This window comes from Babylonia areolata, chromosome 23 (genome assembly GCF_041734735.1).
Source record: "Babylonia areolata isolate BAREFJ2019XMU chromosome 23, ASM4173473v1, whole genome shotgun sequence".
NCBI classification, from domain to species: Eukaryota; Metazoa; Mollusca; class Gastropoda; order Neogastropoda; family Buccinidae; genus Babylonia; species Babylonia areolata.
The window spans coordinates 41,119,261-41,139,323 of record NC_134898.1 but is presented as its reverse complement, the minus strand read 5'-3'; the positions used below and the strand labels follow the sequence as shown (position 1 = coordinate 41,139,323).

Below are 20,063 nucleotides of genomic sequence, written 5' to 3'. Positions count from 1 at the left end.
TGTAACGAAAAATACAATGAAATAAAATACAATTAGGTACTCAGAAATACTGTGATCTAGATCAACAAACTTGACTGCAATATAATCAAAAACAAGAAAATAACATATACACTGCTGCATATTTAAGATAACAAAAATGACAAGTGTTTTTTGCGCTTGACAGTATAGACACCCCCACCCCTCCTCCACCCTCCCACCAACTCTTTCATGTTTCTTAAGAAACAAAACAAATTGCATAAATATGGTGACTGCTGTGCAGCAAAAACACACCACCACCTACAAATACCTTTTACACAGACAAACTACAAGAAAAGCTGAAGTCTGACTCAAAACAAACGCACAAAACAACAACAACAACAACCAAAAAAAAAAAAGAAATACAAGTGGCTTTAAAAACAATGGGATAAATGGAAACCTCAGCCAACACAAAGGGAAAACAGTGAGGAGGTTTTGGGAAAGAGAAGTGAAAAAACAGAACACGGCCCTAGGAGTTCTCTCCCACAATCACCAGAGTGTGTGATGGGTCATCAAAACACAGTTCCTTGTTTCAACCTCCCAAACTCTCGACAACAACTTGTTTTTTGTTAAATTCAATTTTCCCTATCTTGTAAAGCTAACCCCCATCCTCCTCACCTCACCCCACCCCACCCTGCGACACTCCCTCCCCCCTCCAATAAACAAACAAGCAACAAATAAATTATTATGGCACATCTATTATCATAACTTGTTAGTCTTGGTCATTCACAAAGAAATGCACTGTAAGAACAACAACACCAATCCCCCCCCCCCAAAAAAAAAAACCCCAAACAAACATGAATTACTGTTCTGGAATATATATATATATATATATATATATATATATATATTGAAGGCAGTCGTGTGAAGATGAATCAATTTTTCCTATCAAATAAAATTTTCCAAGTACTTGAAAACCTTCAGCACTACAGCCACTCCCCACTTGATTAGTTACAGATACACTCAACTTACTGAACTCTGTGCCTGAGCACTGTTCAGGCTTAAAATTTCATTCATTGAAAACATTTTCCACGTTCTTACATATGCATAAACCAACAACCAAGGGGACTAACTCCCACAGTATTGCCAGCTGTGTCCATGTGTCAATTTGGCAGAAAAACCAGATGGTTTCAGTGTATTTTCTGCGATTTTTTCTGCATCTATAACAAGGAAGCCTGCCCTGGCTTAAACTCTCTAGAGTCGAATTAGATAAATGTAGACAAGTTTACCACTTTGTGGTGATTACTGCCTGGAAGTGGAAACAGTGAATGGGAGGTAACCTGGAACAGACTGACTGCACTTCCGCTTTTGATTTCTGTTGAAGTTAACTGCCCTTGAAAGGCCTCTAGGATTGATCATATTCTCCAAGGCAGACAGCTAGCAAACAAAGCGTATAAGCATATTTATTTCAAAAGGAAAAGAACTTTCACAACTCCCTTCCGCCCCCCACCCCCAACCTTCTTCTTCAGCTAAAAAAAAAAAAAAAAAAATCCGTATAAGCGAATTAGAATGTAACTAAAACTGACATCAGAGAACCAAAATGTAAAACAAAAACAGCGTGGCACAATATAAAAAACAACAACTTTACAACAAAACAGATCTATTCAAAAGGAGTGGGGGCTGGTCCCCAACATAATGGCTGCTATAAAGCGTTTTATCACAGAACAATGTCTACAAGCAACAAAACGTTTTTTGAAAATGTTTTACTTTAAAAAAAAATTATTTTTAACTTATTTTACATAACAAAGCAAAAATTAGCAATGACTTTTGATGTTGAAACATTTCCTGAATCCAAAATCAGCATTTTTTAACAGGCAGCACAGAGTTAATCTTATGGACCAATGGGCAAAACACTTGTAGTAAGATTAAGCTGTTTAGGGCTTGAACAAGAAACTAACACTTACTAAGCCCTTTTGTCATGTGTAGGACTCCCGTACAGAGGCACATCACAACAATTGTTGTTTTGTCTGATTTTGTGAAGTGAACGTCACTGCATATATGCATTAAAAACTGCTCAGCATGAACAAAACAAAAGAATCAAGCAGAAATAAATAAACAAATCATAAATAAAACAAAGCCACTCCATTTGTTTTGCTGCTGATGCTCTCTCTTCCCCTACAGTACACGTCATGCAAAAAGCTATTGTTTTAATAAATGCTGCACATCACTATCAGTAGCAAACTCTTTTTTTCTTTTTTTTTCTTTTTTTTTTTTTTTTTGTTCCACTCCCTCTCATTCAGAACAACACAGCACACTTCAAAACATCTAAAGATTGCACCAATACTGCCATGTCATTAAGAAAGACTGAATGAATATTTATATCCAAACACCCCCCCCCCCACCCCCCCCAAACAGGAGAATGCTTCATACCCATACCATAGATGTTCCATACCCATACAAAATACCACTTGTGTCTTGCTGACAGACTATACAGACGTTGAAAAACAACACCACCACCCAAACATCAGCGAGCGTCATGAAATTACTGTGATCAATGTCTCTTTACCAAAAAGTGCTTGTTTCTGTTTGTTAGTTCACACATCTCTATACACTAAGTGGCAACATGGGCACAAATGTGTGTTAAATTAAACAATCACTATGCTGATCTATTTCAATAGCAAGTTTTTTGGGGGGGCTTTGTTGTTTTTTTAATATCACTATGGCCACATCAATTCTAAATGAACACTGATTAAGCAACATCTTTGCAGTCATGGGTGGAAATCCTGAGCACATGTTCTACATGTGAATGGGGCAAAAAATGTAAAAAGTCCGTGATTTGTAGTATTAAATGTACACAAGCAAGTGACCTGACTCAAATGTCCATAAAAAAAGAACAAAAAACAGCCACCCAAAAAATGTCAGACCAATTAAACTGGGGAAAAAAAACAAACAAAAAACAAACCAACCAACTCCACATCTGTTTTCACTGTTCAGTGAATGTGACTGTTACATATAAAATGTGTGTGTGTGTGTGTGTGTGTGTGTGTGTGTGTGTGTGTGTGTGTGTGTGTTTGTGTGGAGGGAGGGAGAGAGAGAGAGAGAGAGAGAGAATATGTGTGTGTGTGTGTGTTTGTGTGAAGGGAGAGAGAGAGAGAGAGAGAGAGAGACAGAGAGAGAGAGAGAATATGTGTGTGTGTGTGTGTTGTGAGAAAGACAACAGCATGACACAGATCTGTGGAGTGGAGACCTCTGTCTGGGTTGTTGTAGAAGGCAGAAGACAGAGACCGGCTGTGACTTCACTGCTGCTTCACATTTGGCACTCTGTAATGATACACAATATAGCAATTAATGTCATTCGTGTCTGTGTGTGTATGTTTTCAACAGAAAGGCCAATCAATTTCCTATCAGACAAAAAAACAATATATGGTTTGTGTACTTTTGACAAACAAAAAGTGGCCAGTAGAATCTGTTAACCTACAACCATCTTCAATGAAAATTCCATGGCATAAGTCCTGTAGAGTTATGTTTCCCTGGCAGTGGACAGGTTAAAGGACATCTTATGGTACATTTCAGCCCACCCTGAGTGAATGGCAAGGGTTTGATTGATTGATTGATATGGATACTTATATAGCGCCTATCCTCAGTCGGAGACCAAGCTCTAAGCGCTTTACAAACACAGGGTCATTTGCACAACAGGCTGCCTACCTGGGTAGAGCCGACTGACGTCTGCCATTGGGCGCTCACCGTTCACTCCGTGTCATTCAATCATACAATCATATTTCAGGCACGCACACATACACACTCAGACAAACATGTAACATTCAACATTTTATGTGTATAACCGTTTTTGTTTATTTACCCCACCATGTAGGCAGCCATACTCTGTTTTCAGGGGTGTACATGCTGGGTATGTTCTTGTTTCCATAACCCACCAAACGCTAACATGGATTACAGGATCTTTAGCGTGCGTATTCAATTTTCTGCGAAGGGGGTTCAGGCACTAGCAGGTCTGCACATATGTTGACCTGGGAGATCGGAAAAATCTCCACCCTTTACCCACCAGGCGCCACCGAGATTCAAACCCCGGACTCTAAGATTGAAAGTCCAACGCTTTAACCATTCGGCTATTGCGCCCGTCAAGGGTTCACTATCAGTTCCTGCTCCCCAGGAATCTGCTCCCTCTTTCCAGTCAATGCAGTCCCCAGCTTTCTGTTTTTATGGATTTCAGTTATGTTCTTCGTCCCTCACAGTCAAGAGTTATACATGCCGGTGAAGGAACTGGTGTGAAAGTGCTTGGATTTGTTGTCTCTCTAAGATTCAGTGCTTTTTGATACTTTCTTATTATCATTCTTATCATTTCTTCTTCTTCATATGATGTTTATGATAACTGATTAACATCAATCATTATGATATTGTTACTGTTACTGTTATTATTATTATTACTATTATTATTGTTGTTGTTGTTGTTGTTATTATTATTATTATGACTACTACTACTACTACCATTTTATGATTATCATTATTATTATCATTATCGTTTCTATCAGTATTCTTATAAAAAAAAAATGATATCAGTGCTACTATTAGTATCATCATTATTATTACCATTATTATGATTATCATCATTATTATTGATATCATTATAATCATCATCATATATGTCAACTCACCAGCTGTTTCACAGATTAGCAGCAGGTCACTCTTGGCTGTTCTGATTCTGCAATACATCAACACACACTTTATCACTGTTAGTTCATAAACATCAGTAGCTAAACAATACCTATCTGTGCTTTGAAATCCACTTCACTACTAACCAAATCAAGAATGGGAGCGGTGGGAGGAAGGGGGGGGGATAAGTAAAGAACATTAATACTCAGATCCACTACTAATGAGAACTTCAAGAATAGAGAAACAAGTGAAAATGTTTTGGGGTTTGTTTTTTTTTGTTTCTTTCTTTCTTTTTGTTTTTTTCCCCCACTACCACACAAGTGCATCGATACAACTCTGCGGCTTTCAATGATAAAATTCCCTCTTTAAGCTAGTGACAAGCTGTGAAGGGGCTGTCACCTCACTGTGATAGCACACGAGCTTTCAGGTCACCATTCTGTATCTGAACTCTTCCTGCTAGGACTACCTCACATTTTGCTCGGCAAAGTCAATGACGCCGCTGACTGATAGCGTACACAAAGAGCAGAAAGAGACCGCACTTCAAACTCAGTGTGTCACACTGATCTCATTTCAGCAAGATTCAGCAGTCAAGGGATTCACATCCAATGCCAATCAGCTGAAGCACTGTAGTGTATGAACCTTTTTCCTTTCTTTCTTTTATTCTATCATTACATTAATCACCATGCATGATGTGGAAATATCTAACCTTCTCTCCCCCCCCCCCCCAACCCCCCAAAAAAAAGAAAAGAAAAAGAAAACCAGAACAGGAAAACCAGAAAAAGGCCATGACTTATTCTTGAATATATTGTCATTTATAGTGTTCTTTTTCTTATCGTTTATATTTTTTTCAAAGAGTCTCTTGTTCACACTGTCATATCATAATCTGTCACACTGCACAATGCATAGCTTGTTCATTCAGCATTCTGATTATCAAATTAAGAGGATGATTTTTTTTTTGTTTTTGTTTTCACTAAAAAAAAAAAAAAAAAAAAAAAAAAAAAAAAAAAAAAAAAAAGAAAAAAAAAAAAAGCTACAACCAACAAACATGTGGTAAATCTAAAATGCCTCATAATTATATTCAAACAACTGTCTAACTTTCCTCAAACAGAAAGAGACCAAGGTAACACAGAGTGCTAATGTAACACTTTGGACTGATGAAATATGTATTGAAGTAAAGTGGGCAATAATGGTAACTGTGAAATTCTGAGATGGATTTGTGAACACACTGTTTAACACATATCCACTTTGCAAGTTTTCAAACCTTTTTTCCCCTTCTTCTTCATTTTTATACCAAAAAAAAAAAAAAAAATGAATGAATAAAAAAAAATGAATTATATCAAAAAAGCTCCATTGTTACTGTCAAAATTGCTGTCATTATCATTTTAACATTTTTTGCATTTATTTCATTATGATTTTATTGCAGTCATCATTACAACAATACAGCAGTCATTACCTGTTATCATTACAACAATATAGCAGTCCTTATCTGCTTTCATTACTACATTACACTTACAGCAGTCATTATCATTACAACATTATTGCAGTCATTATTATAACAACATTACTGCAGCCATTATCTACTGCTTCAGTGTCTCTCAACACTTTCAACCAGAGGACAAGTTTCACAAAGTATGGCATAGGCAGAGTCTGAAGCAAACCAACTGATAGAATTAACAAACAATGTTGACACTTAAGAAATGAGGTTTGTGAGCATGTGGAAATCTGAAAGACTGTTGATTTATTGGTTCTTCTGTATACAATCAGTTCTGATATCCATGATAATCACAACAAAGCAGATGCTCTGACAGGAGATTCTGAAAGTCATTTTCATTAAATCTTTAAAAGAAAATAATAATAATAAAGGTATATATATATATATTTTTTTTTTTTCTAAAGAACAAAACTGAGTGTTTACTGGGCATGCTCTGTTATTACAGGATTACTAACTATAATGCCAAACACACACACACACATACACACACACACAAACACACACACACATGTTAAAACTGATCATGCTTACACCATAGAAAGGGGGGATAAGTCACTCATGTCACAATAAACAAATTACACTCACTCCAAAATCTGTGCATCAAAATACATTCAACAATTCCCGATGACATGCTCAAACGAGTCACGGCTGCCAACAGAGGATTGCTAAACCATTTAAAAACCACTCACTAAAGGAAATAAACAACCAAACTTTCATTCATGCTAATCACACACGCATACACAACAAAAGTCATCGTGAAAAAACAACAACATTCAATTGAGTTGTTTCAATGAAAACAGTCTGGGTTTACTTTCACACACATGCCGCCAAGTAACACACATGCACACACAAAATAAAGACATCCTTTTATCAAACATCCAAGCAAGTTGTTTTCCTGAAAACAATCGTGGGGGCAAAGTTCTTATCAATGATAGGTGAGTCACATACATGGCTGTTATCATATCACAAGCCAGATCGACCATGCTGTTACTGCAGGATCTTCTTCTTCTGCATTCACTCGTATGCACACGAGTGGGCTTTTACGTGTATGACCGTTTTTACCCCGCCATGTAGGCAGCCATACTCCCGTTTTCGGGGGTGTGCATGCTGAGTATGTTCTTGTTTCCATAACCCACCGAACGCTGACATGGATTACAGGATCTTCAACGTGCGTATTTGATCTTCTGCTTGCATATACACACGAAGGGGGTTCAGGCACTAGCAGGTCTGCACATATGTTGACCTGGGAGATCGTAAAAATCTCCACCCTTTACCCACCAGGCGCCGTCACCGTGATTCGAACCCGGGACCCTCAGATTGACAGTCCAACGCTTTAACCACTCGGCTATTGCGCCCGTCGTTACTGCAGGATGATTTGTTTGAGGCTCACTCCCAGATGAAAAAGAACACATTGTAAAAAAATATATATACATATACATATATATATATATATATATATATACATATTTCGTTAATACTTCATTGACCAAGCTGTTATTGTAGTTTGAATTATTTGGGGGTCACTCCCAAGTGAAAAACACACGGTAAAAAAAAAATGTAAACATCATATTTCGCTGACCATGCTGTTATTGTATGATGATTTGTTTGGAAGTCACTCTCAGGTGAAGAAAAAGTAAACACCGTAAGTAAAAAATAAAATAAAAAAGAGAAAGAAAAAACAGAAAAAAAAAGTAATTAAATTCTATTTTGTTGACCATGCTGTTATCTTTATCGGATGATTTATTTGGGGGTCACTCCAAGATGAAGGAGAATACACCGTAAAAAAAAAAAAAAAATGTCCTATTTCGTTGACCATGCTGTTATTATTGTAGGATGATTTCTTTCGGGGTCACTCACAGGTGAAGAAGAACACACTGTAAAAAAAACAAAAATTATATTTCGTTGACCATGCTGTTATCATAGGAACGATTTATTGGTGAGACACTCCATGATGAAGAAGGAAGAATACACCGTAAGAAATAACATCATATTTCGTCGACCATGCGGTTATGGTAGGTTGATTTATTTGGGGTTATTGTAGGATGATTTGTTTGAGGCTCACTTCCAGGTGAAGAAGAAGAATACATCGTAGAAAAAAAAAAAAAAGATTCCGTTGACCATGCTGTTATTATTGTAGGATGATTTATTGGGGCATCACTCCAAGATGAAGCAGGAGAATACAACGTTAAAAAAAAAAAAATAATAACGTCATATTTCGTTGACCATGCTATTATTGCAGGATGATTTGTTTGGGGCATCACTCCAAGATGAAGCAGGAGAATACAACGTTAAAAAAAAATAATAATAATAACGTCATATTTCGTTGACCATGCTATTATTGCAGGATGATTTGTTTGGGGCGTCACTCCAAGATGAAGCAGGAGAATACAACGTTAAAAAAATAATAACGGCATATTTCGTTGACCATGCCATTATTGCAGGATGATTTGTTTGGGGCATCACTCCAAGATGAAGGAGAATACACTGTAAAAAGCAAAAACATCATCATATTTCACTGACCATGCTGTTATTGTTGGATGATTTATTTGGGGGTCACTCCCAGGTGAAGAAGGAGAACACACTGTAAAAAAACAAAAATTCTATTTCGTTGACCATGCTGTTATCATAGGACGATTTATTTGTGAGACACTCCATGATGAAGAAGGAAGAATACACCGTAAGAAATAACATCATATTTCGTTGACCATGCGGTTATGGTAGGTTGATTTATTTGGGGTTATTGTAGGATGATTTGTTTGAGGCTCACTCCCAGGTGAGGAAGAAGAATACATCGTAGAAAAAAAAAAGATTCCGTTGACCATGCTGTTACTATTGTAGGATGATTTACTGGGGCATCACTCCAAGATGAAGCAGGAGAATACAACGTTAAAAAAAAATAATAATAACGTCGTATTTCGTTGACCATGCTATTATTGCAGGATGATTTGTTTGGGGCGTCACTCCAAGATGAAGCAGGAGAATACAACGTTAAAAAAAAATAATAATAACGTCGTATTTCGTTGACCATGCTATTATTGCAGGATGATTTGTTTGGGGCGTCACTCCAAGATGAAGCAGGAGAATACAACGTTAAAAAATAATAATAATAACGTCGTATTTCGTTGACCATGCTATTATTGCAGGATGATTTGTTTGGGGCGTCACTCCAAGATGAAGCAGGAGAATACAACGTAAAAAATAATAACAACGTCATATTTCGATGACCATGCTATTATTCCAGGATGATTTGTTTGGGCCGTCACTCCAAGATGAAGCAGGAGAATACAACGTAAAAAATAATAACAACGTCATATTTCGTTGACCATGCTATTATTGCAGGATGATTTGTTTGGGGCGTCACTCCAAGATGAAGCAGGAGAATACAACGTAAAAAATAATAACAACGTCATATTTCGTTGACCATGCTATTATTGCAGGATGATTTGTTTGGGGTGTCACTCCAAATGAAGCAGGAGAATACAACGTTAAAAAAATAATAATAATAACGTCATATTTTGTTGACCATGCTAATATTGCAGGATGATTTGTTTGGGGCGTCACTCCAAGATGAAGCAGGAGAATACAACGTAAAAAAAATAATAATAATAACGTCATATTTCGTTGACCATGCTATTATTGCAGGATGATTTGTTTGGGGCGTCACTCCAAGATGAAGCAGGAGAATACAACGTAAAAAATGATGTCATATTTCATTGACCATGCTATTATTGCAGGATGATTTGTTTGGGGGTCACTCCAAGATGAAGGAGAATACACTGTAAAAAATAAAAACATCATTGTTGACCATGCTGTTATTGTTGGATGATTTATTTGGGGGTCACTCCCAGGTGAAGAAGAACACACTGTAAAAAAACAAAAAAAAAAAAAAAAAACCCAACTGTGTATGCACAGCAGAATCATTCTGTCATTTGACACTGAGGAGGAGATCCATGCCACACGGGGAAGAGGAAGCCAGAGCACTCCAGCAGGCTTCAGCAATCAGTGGAGTAAGAGTTACCTTTCCTCTCTACAAATCACGAGCACGTCGCCTGCGGCGCCGAGCCTCTCTGTCCTCGTCCTCGGCAGCCTCCGCCTCCTCCTGTTTCTGGCGCTCTTCTCGCCGCCTCCTGCGCCGGGCCTCACGGTCATCCTCTTCTGGTTCCGTGGTGGCCGCGGCTGCTGCAGCCTCTTCCTGCCGACGCCTGCGTCTGGCAGCGCGATCATCTTCCACTGGTTTCTCCTCTTCTGCTGGTTTTTCCTCCTCCGCACCGCGTCTCCGACGGCGTCTGGCGGCAGCGCTGTCCTCCTCTTCTTCTTTCTTCTCCTCTGCTGCCGGTTTTTCCTCCTCGTCCCCGCCACGTCTTCGCCGCCGCCTGGCTGCAGCGCTGTCCTCTTCGGGTTCCTCTGCTTGGCGCTCTGCTCTCAGGCGTCTCAGCCGCTCTGCCGGCGTCTCTTCTTCCTTCTCTTCTTCTGGTTCTTCTTTCTTTTCTTCTTTCTTCTCTTCTTCTTCCTTTTTCTTCTCCTCTTCTTCTTCTTTTTTCTCTTCTTCCTTCTTTTCCTCAGGCTCTTCTTCAGCTTCCTTTTCCTTTCTGAGTCGCCTTAGTCGTTCTGCTGGGGTCTCCTCTTTTTCTTCTTCTTTTTCTTCCTTCTTTTCTTCTTTCTTTTCTTCTTTTTTCTCTTCTTCCTTGGTCTCTTCTTCTTTCTTTTCCTCAGGCTCCTCCTCTTCAGCTTCCCTTTCCTTCTTGAGCCGCCTTAGTCGCTCTGCCGGAGTCTCCTCTTTCTCTTCTTCTTCCTCCTTCTTTTCCTCAGGTTCTTCCTCTGCTTCTCTTTCCTTCTTGAGCCGCCTCAGTCGTTCTGCAGGTGTCTCCTCCTTCTTCTCTTCCTCTTCTTCCTCTCCCTCTCTTTCCTTCTTGAGCCGCCTCAGTCTCTCAGCCGGGCTTTCCTCTTCTTTCTCCTTTTCAGGCTCCTCTTCCTTCTTCTTCTCTTCTTCCTCAGGCTCTTCTTCCCCATCTCTTTCCGCTTTCAGGCGCCGCAGTCTCTCGGCGGGGGTTTCTTCTTTCTTTTTCTCCTCCTCCTCTTCCTCGGGCTCCACCCCTTCTCGCTCGGCTTTCAGACGCTTTAGTCTCTCCGCCGGGGTCTCTTCTTTCTTCTTTTCTTCTTCCTTCTCCTCCGGTTCCTCGCCGTCCCGTTCCGCCTTGAGGCGCCTCAGCCTTTCAGCCGGGCTCTCCTCTTCCTTCTTCTCCTCCTTGGCTTCTTCTTTCTTCTCTTCTTCTTCTTCCTTGGTCTCCCCGAAGTCCAGCTCCTCCTCTTCGTCTTCATCTCTCAGTTTCTTGAACCGCGAGGCCAGAGTCGCTGCCGGTTCGTCTTTCTTCTTCTCCTCCTTGTCCTTGTCTTTCTCCGCTTTCTCCTCATCCTTCTCCTTGTCCTTGTCCTCCTCTTTCTTCTCCTCCTCCTCCTCGGCTTTCTCCTCCCCTTCTTCCTTCTCCTCATCCCCTTTCTCGGTCTCTTCCTGTGGAAAACAAGTTCAGGAGGGTGCTGGGTGGAACATCGTTTCTTTCGGATACCTGACCCACCCCATCCCTCTCTCCACGCTGGATTAGAATCTTTGGCATGGCAGCATATAGCTGTAACACTGGTACCAATATATAGTCCTAACAGTGTTACTGCACCGGTGTAGGGTCAATGCTTACTTCACATGTGAAAGACCGGTGTTGTTGAAATTAAAGCGCTTCAATTTTGGTCTTAGCACAAGGTTCTGTGTAACATGAATACTTTACTATCATCATCATCATCAATATTGTTATTATTACCATTATAATCACCACCATTATCATCATCATCAGCAGCAGCAGCATTATCATACTTTTTTTATTATCATCATCATTATCATCACTTTCATCAACATTATTTTCATTATAAATGCATGAACTGGCTTATCACTTATTACTGACTCTGACTGATGACCAGCTGACTGGTTTACAGGCTCTTCAGTTCAATGATCGCCCTTCACTGACCGACTCATGTCATGACGGACTGGAATAGACAGAGGTACAGGCAGACAAATAATTGATTGGTGGGTTAACTGATTAGGCCCAACACTCGGCTTATATCACAGATTGACATAAGTTTAGATTTGGGCCAACAGCAAAGTGAGAGCTGTATTATCAATGGTTTCTCCAGTCAATGGGAAACCATTTACAGCTTAGTCTTTTTGTGAAGGACTATGACGCTCAAACTAGGAGGCAAAATTGCACAGGCTCTCAGTGCTGCAGCCTTGTGGGCTAGTTGGCCTTTGGGAACCATCCCAACGCCGACTGTCCTAAAACCCTCTTGGCCAAGAGAGTGGGGATGTAACTTGGGCAAGACACTCTCCACTACAATCAAATTCTAGCCCAGATAGTCGGAACAGCAGTTGCCTCCTCTGCTGTTCTGATGGTCATAGTCGGACACGACTGACTATAATATATATATATATATATATATATATATATATATATATATATATATATATCAACTGATTAAACCTGGGAGATGCCTCCGATGTTGACTGACCGTTTTATCTATTTTTCATCAAAGGATTGTTGACAGAGTGAGTGATGGGGACTCTATAATCATGGTGGACTGTATACAATTATGGTGCGAGCTGGACCGGAGGAGATTTTATGTTCATTCACGTCTTGTAAACATTTGGAGAAAAACAGCAGTCCATAACGGCATAAGCAAATAATTCTACAACACACACACACACACACACAAACAAAACAAAAAAAACAGAAAAAAAGAAGAAGAAAAAAAGCATGTTTACCATCTTCTGTTTTACAGGTACACATTAGTACTTATGCCTGTGTTTAGTAGAGTTTTTGTTCGTTTGTTTGTTGTTGTTTGCTTGTTTGTTGTTGTTTTTTGCCTAGAGTACACAAAATGAAAAAGCTGGACCCACTCAGTAATTATGATTTTGATATGGGGTGGGGGGGGAAAACAGGTGAGAGAGAGAGAGAGAGAAAGAAGAAAAAAACGGACAGGAAAGGAGAGAAAGAGAGAGTGGGAGAACATCGCACACACGCGCACACACGCGCACACACGCACACACAGTGCACAAACCTCTTCCTACTAGAACAATCCCCACAACCTTCCAACATTCACACACACTAATGCACTCCACACAAAACAGCTAAGGAAATAATGGGAAATAATGATTCAAAGACTAGACTACATATTTTGTTCAATCAGATACACTATCTACATATAATGCACACATACACCAACCCAAAAATGGAAACAAATCAGGACACACACACACACACACACACACACACACTTTCATCTACAAAAAGTATTTCAATGTCTTTTATCCACTTATCAAACACACAGAAAGTGGAGGATAAACAGATATGGGAGATGGGAATGGAGATTTATATGGGGATCTATACACAATGTACAATCTCACTGTACACTGCAAACCACACACTATTTCCTCCAAAGAGAATGGAGATCTATACACAATGTACATTCTCACTGTACACTGCAAACCACACAATATTTCCTCCTATAGGAATGGAGATTTATATGGAGATCTATACACAATGTACAATCTCACTGTACACTGCAAACCACACCTTACTTCCTCAAAAAGGAATGGAGATTTACATGGAGATCAAACACAATGTACATTCTCACTGTACACTGCAAACCACATTCTACCTCCTCCGAAAAAAATGGAAATCTATATGGAGATCTACACACAAGGTACAATCTCACTGTACACTGCAAACCACACCCTACCTCCTCCGCCTCCTCTAGTCTTTCTTCTCTTCCTTCCCCTCCTCCGCCTCCTCCTCTTTCTTCTCCTCCTTCCCCTCCTCTGCCTGCTCCTTCCCCTCCTCCGCCTCTTCTTTCTTCTCCTCCTTCCCCTCCTCTGCCTCCTCCTTCCCCTCCTCCGCCTCTTCTTTCTTCTCCTCCTTCCCCTCCTCTGCCTCCTTCTTCCCCTCCTCCGCCTCTTCTTTCTTCTCCTCCTTACCCTCCTCTGCCTCCTCCTTCCCCTCCTCCACCTCTTTCTTCTCCTCCTTCCCCTCCTCTGCCTCTTTCTTCTCCTCCTTCCCCTCCTCTGCATCCTCCTTCCCCTCCTCCTCCTCTTTCTTCCCCTCCTCCGCCTCCTCTTTTTTCTCCTCCTTCCCCTCCTCTTTCTTCTCCTTCCCCTCCTCCGCCTCTTTCTTCTCCTCCTTCCCCTCCTCCACATCCTCCTTCCCCTCCTCCTCCTCTTTCTTCCCCTCCTCCACCTCCTCTTTTTTCTCCTCCTTCCCCTCCTCCTCCTTCTTCTCCTCCTTCCCCTCCTCCTCCTCTTTCTTCTCCTCCTCCTCCCCCTCTTGTTCCTCCTCTGTCTTCTCCTTCCCCTCCTCCTCTTTCTTCTCCTCCTCCTCTTTCTTCTCCTCCTTCCCCTCCTGTTCCTCTTCAGTCTTCTCCTCCTTCCCCTCCTCCTCCTAACACATTGATATCACAACAGTCAGTCATTGGAGTGATGTGGAAGTGTCCATACAAAAGCAACCATCACAATCGAACCCACCCCCACCCCACCCCACTGTAAACACATGTATACATGTGCGCACACACACACTCCTCTGCCTTTGTCCAATATCACATAATGATATATATATATATATATGAAATAAAAGATTGTTTAATCAAAGTACTCCTACATCACCTGTCTGTACCTCCCAATTAATGCTGTGAGTAAGTAATCACGCATACATTAATTAATACACATCAATGCATATATCTTCTTGCTCAGATACATACACACTATTTTTTTGGCAGCTACTTTAATGTGAAACTCTGTGTGTATATCAGTGCATGCCACATGTATCTCTGTGTGTGTGTGTGTGTGTGTGTGTGTGTGTGTGTGTGTGTGTGTGTGTGTGTGTGTGTGTCTGTGTGTGTCTGGTGTCAAGCACACATAAAACGTGTGCTTGAATGTGTGCATGCATACATGTGTATGTAAAGATCTATCTAACACTCAAAATATCTTTGTTTTGAATAAAAAGGCAAAAGATTTGTCTCGTGGCGGAATGGAACCTCCCTTCACGCCCACTGACGAATAACTATAATGAAAATGTATATATGTTGAGAAACAAAAAAGAACAACAACTGCAACAACAAAAACAACCCTGCAGTGGGTTTCTATGGACAAGGGGGATGTGGGTATGGCTATGGCCAGGGGGGGGGGGGGGGGGGGGGGGGGGGGGTGGACATGTAGACTGTCACTAAACTAGTACACTGCAAACCACACTATACCTTGTCCTCCTCCTTCTCTTTCTTCTCCTTCCCCTCTTCCTCCTCCTAACACACCAGCAACACAGCACACGCTGATATCAAACACAGTCACTGACACATCAGTAGATCTGGTTGTGGCATGTCCATCCAAACAGTATGTTATATATATATATATATATATATGTGTGTGTGTGTGTGTACCCCTTCATATCTGTGGCATGCTTGACAATGTATGTATACAAGTATGGTTTGTGCAAGTATGTATCCATGTGTGAAGTGTATGCAGGGGGTTGGGGTTGTATGTACACATGTATGTGTATGCATGCATGTATCTGTGTGTGTGTGTGTGTGTGTGTGTGTGTGTGTGTGTGTGTGTGTGTGTGTGTGTGTGTGTGTGTATGTGTGTGTGTGTGTGTGTGGGTGTGTGTACGTGCATGCATGTGTGTGTGCCTACCTGGATGGATGGATGGATGGATGGATGGACAGATATATGTATGTATGTATGTGTGCGTGTGTGCATGCATGTGTGGATCGTCAGATGGATGTATGAATGGATAGACTGATTGATGGATGCACATACATACATACATTTTAAAGCACACATGTGTGCCCACATTCCCACACACAATCACAGACAGACTGTGTATATCTACGTGCATGCACAACAAGATGTTGCACTGAGGTTCAGTCTGAACATGACTATACATTACTAAGATCAGTTGAGATGAAACTGGCTACATACATCTGTCCCTGAACTTTGAGATGAAACTGGCTGCATACAGTTGTCCCTAAACTTTGAGATGAAACTGGCTGCATACATTTGTCCCTAAACTTTGAGATGAAACTGGCTGCATACAGTTGTCCCTAAACTTTTGAGATGAAACTGGCTGCATACAGTTGTCCCTAAACTTTTGAGATGAAACTGGCTGCATACATCTGTCCCTCAACATGTCTATGGGTAACACCAGCAAACTGGCTGAGTACCGCAGAGAATGGAGCGCTCAGATTCAGACTGCCTCATGCGTCCAACAACGCGAGAACATCTAGGTAGGACTCTATGTATTGGGGACTAAAATCTACCCTGGATTCTATACACAATCAAACACTACAACTATAGAAAAACACAAACTGCAGGAGAGAAAGGCAGGGGTGAAATGAACAGGAGTTGGGATGGTAGGAGATCTATGGGGCTGTAAAATCTCTCTCTGCACTGCAATCCACTCTGTACCTCCTCCCCCTTCTCCTCCTTCTTCTTCTCCTCCTCTTTCTCCTCCTTCTCCTCCTCCTAACACATCAATATCAAAGCAGACAGTCACAACCACAAAGAAGAAGATACGCAAGATTAATAGGTACAATCCATCCATCCCATTCTCCCCCCGCCTCCCCCTATCCCCACCGTCAACTTTGTAAAATGCAAATAACTACAAAAAGATATATATACACATTATTGACCAAACACACCCACTGACACACGCATGTACACATTGGTTTAACCTCTCAACCAATGCCATGTGTAACCACATGCACACATATATATATGTGCTTCCCTTCCATGCACACATAATTAGGTATCTGCATTTAATTATACATGTATGTCCTCATGCACACAGGCACATACAGAGAAGAAGAAAAAAAGAGAAGAAAGAGAATGATGTGGGGAGGGGAGAAGAGAGAGACATGGAGACAGACAGACAGACATATAGACAGACAGACAGAGAGAGAGAGAGAGAGAGAGAGAGAGAGAGAGAGAACAATCATGAACAAACACCAACACACTTTGGAGGGGGGGGGGTTATCCTTTTGCCCATACAGTCCTTTACACTAAAACTGAACACTCACACACACAGTTTCAGTTTCTCAATGAGAAATCACTGCATTCGGACAAATCCACATATGCTACATCACCTCTACAAGGCATATATACCTGAAGGCAGCATAACCCAATGCACCATTTTGGCCTTGAATGCATGTATGTATCAGTGTATGTTTGTGTACCTATCAAAGTGGATTTCTTCTCAATAATTTTGCCGGAGGACAACACTTCTGTTGCCATGGCTTTTTTTTTTCAGTGCGCCAAGTGTGTGCTGCTCTCTGGGCCTCTGGATTTTTTTTATCTCACCCAGTCAAACTTGCAGGAAAGGGCAAGATCTGGATTTGAACCCAGACCCTCACGGATACTGCATTGGCTGATAACGTGTCTTAACCATTCTGGCACCTTCCTCCCAATGCACAAAAATGTGTGTGTGTGTGTGTGTGTGTGTGTGTGTGTGTGTGTGTGTGTGTGTGTGTGTGTGTGTGTGTGTGTGCATGTGTGTTTTCAATTGCATTTCTGGATTTGTATAGAATGTTCCAATTACATGTTATGAAATCATTGAGATTTGAGAGTGTGAGTGAGTGAGTGTGAGTGAGTGTGTGTGTGTGTGTGTGTGTGTGAATGTGTGCATGTGTATGTGTAAGTGTGTGTGTGTGTGTGTGTGTGTGTGTGCACGCATGCATGTGCCATATATCACAATAACATTCAGATTAAGCAACCGCATGTGTGTGTGTGTGTGTGTGTGTGTGTGTGTGTGTGTGTAGTCTCTTAATGTTCAAATGTATACAGTTGCTTCATCTGAATGGTACTGTAATATATGGCACATGCATGCGTACACACACACACACACACACACACACACACACACACATATGCATAGGGCCATGCTGCCTCTAGACTGAAAGGTACAAAATCTGCACACTACTGAACGCTATGGAAAAGTGAACAGCACAGCTAGGTATGAGGTCAGAGAAAGGAGTGTACATTAATGACTACACAGCAAACCACACACCATACCTCCCCCCCCCCCCCCCCCTCCACCTCCTCTTTCTTCTCCTCCACCCCCTCTTCCTCTCTCTAAGACACCAACACCGCAGCACGCAGCAGGTAGTCACAGAAGTGAGGAAGAATATGGACAGCAGTCACAATCCTCCGCCACCCCTCCCATCTCATCCAACACCACACTCCTCACAACCCTCCCCCACCCTCCCTCCCCACCCAACACCACACCCTTTACAGTCCTCCACCCCCCTTCCCTCCCCTCCCAACACCACACTCTTCACAATCCTCCCCCACCCTTCCTCCCCACCCAACACCACACCCTTCACAGTCCACCACCCCCTCCCTCCCCTCCCAACACCACACCCTTCACAGTCCTCCACCCCCTCCCTCCCCACCCAACACCACACCCATCACAATCCTCCACCCCCTCCCTCCCCACCCAACACCACACCCATCACAATCCTCCACCCCCTTCCTCCCCACCCAACACCACACCCCTCACAATCCTCCACCCCCTTCCTCCCCACCCAACACCACACCCCTCACAATCATCCACCCCCTGCCTCTCCACCCAACACCACACCCCTCACAATCATCCACCCCCTCCCTCCCCACCCAACACCACATCCCTCACAATCACCCACCCCATCCCTCCCCACCCAACACCACACCCCTTACAATCATCCACCCCCTCCCTCCCCACCCAACACAACATCCCTCACAATCACCCACCCTATCCCTCCCCACCCAACACCACACCACCCACAATCATACACCCCTTCCCTCTCCACCCAACACCACACCCCTTACAATCATCCACCCTCTCCCTCCCCACCCAAGACCACACCCCTTACAATCATCCACCCCCTCCCTCCCCACCCAACACCACACCCCTTACAATCATCCCCCCCACTCCCCACCCAACACCACACCCCTTACAATCATTCCCCACCCCCTCCCTCCCCACCCAACACCACACGCCTTACAATCATTCCCCACCCCCTCCCTCCCCACCCAACACCACACCCCTTACAATCATTCCCCACCCCATCCCTCCCCACCCAACACCACACCACCCACAATCATACACCCCCTCCCTCTCCACCCAACACCACATCCCTCACAATCATCCACCCCCACACTCCACCACACAATATCACACTTCTGATTTTGCTTGATCCCCCAAGCAAAATTACAATACTGACGTGTGACTGAACATACACAAAATGACAAAACACAGAAACACACACACATTGGCATGCACACTCACACCCACCCACACGCATAATAATTAAAATGTACTATCTATCACACCAAATCAATGCAGCTATTTGTCACAGATCTACGCATTTTTGTGTGTGTGTGTGTGTGTGTGTGTGTGTGTGTGTGTGTGTGTGTGTGTGTGTGTGTGTGTGTGTGTTGTGTTGTGTTGTGTTGTGTTGTGCGTGCGTGCGTGTGTTGTGGTGTGTTGTGTTTATGTGTGTGTGGGTGGCTCGCTGACGTATGCATGTGTGCACCCATGTGTGTGCATATATATGCATACTGTGCAGGACTTGAATTAAAAGAGGTGGTACATACACAAAATTCCTTTTCATGCCAATGAATATTTATCTCGAACCAAAGGGATGGAAACTTGGACCCTACTAATAGTACTATTCATAATAACTACAGTAACAATAATAATAATAATAACTACAGGAAAAGTAGGGGGGGCGGGGGGGATGAAACAGGGGTGTGGGGTGGGTGTGGGACTGGGAGAAACAATTTCTCTCCACACAGCAAACCACACACTGTACCTCTTCCCCCTCTTTCTTCTCTTTCTCTTCCTCCTGACACATCAAAATCACAGCACACAATCAATTCACA

General features: G+C 42.1%; 1 protein-coding gene across 2 annotated transcripts in view; it reads right to left on the bottom strand.

Annotated features, from left to right (window-relative positions):
• Positions 1-2,651: 2,651 nt before the first annotated feature.
• LOC143297599 (uncharacterized) overlaps positions 2,652-20,063 on the bottom strand; it is a 30,938-nt gene continuing 13,526 nt past the window's right edge. For both annotated transcript variants that reach the window (XM_076610014.1, XM_076610016.1), the window contains 3 exons: positions 10,134-11,624; positions 4,626-4,672; positions 2,652-3,276 (listed from right to left, as the gene is read on the bottom strand). In XM_076610014.1, the coding sequence (XP_076466129.1) occupies positions 10,143-11,624 (1,482 nt within the window). In that variant the 3' untranslated portion in view covers positions 2,652-3,276; positions 4,626-4,672; positions 10,134-10,142. The remainder of the gene's footprint in view (positions 3,277-4,625; positions 4,673-10,133; positions 11,625-20,063) is intronic.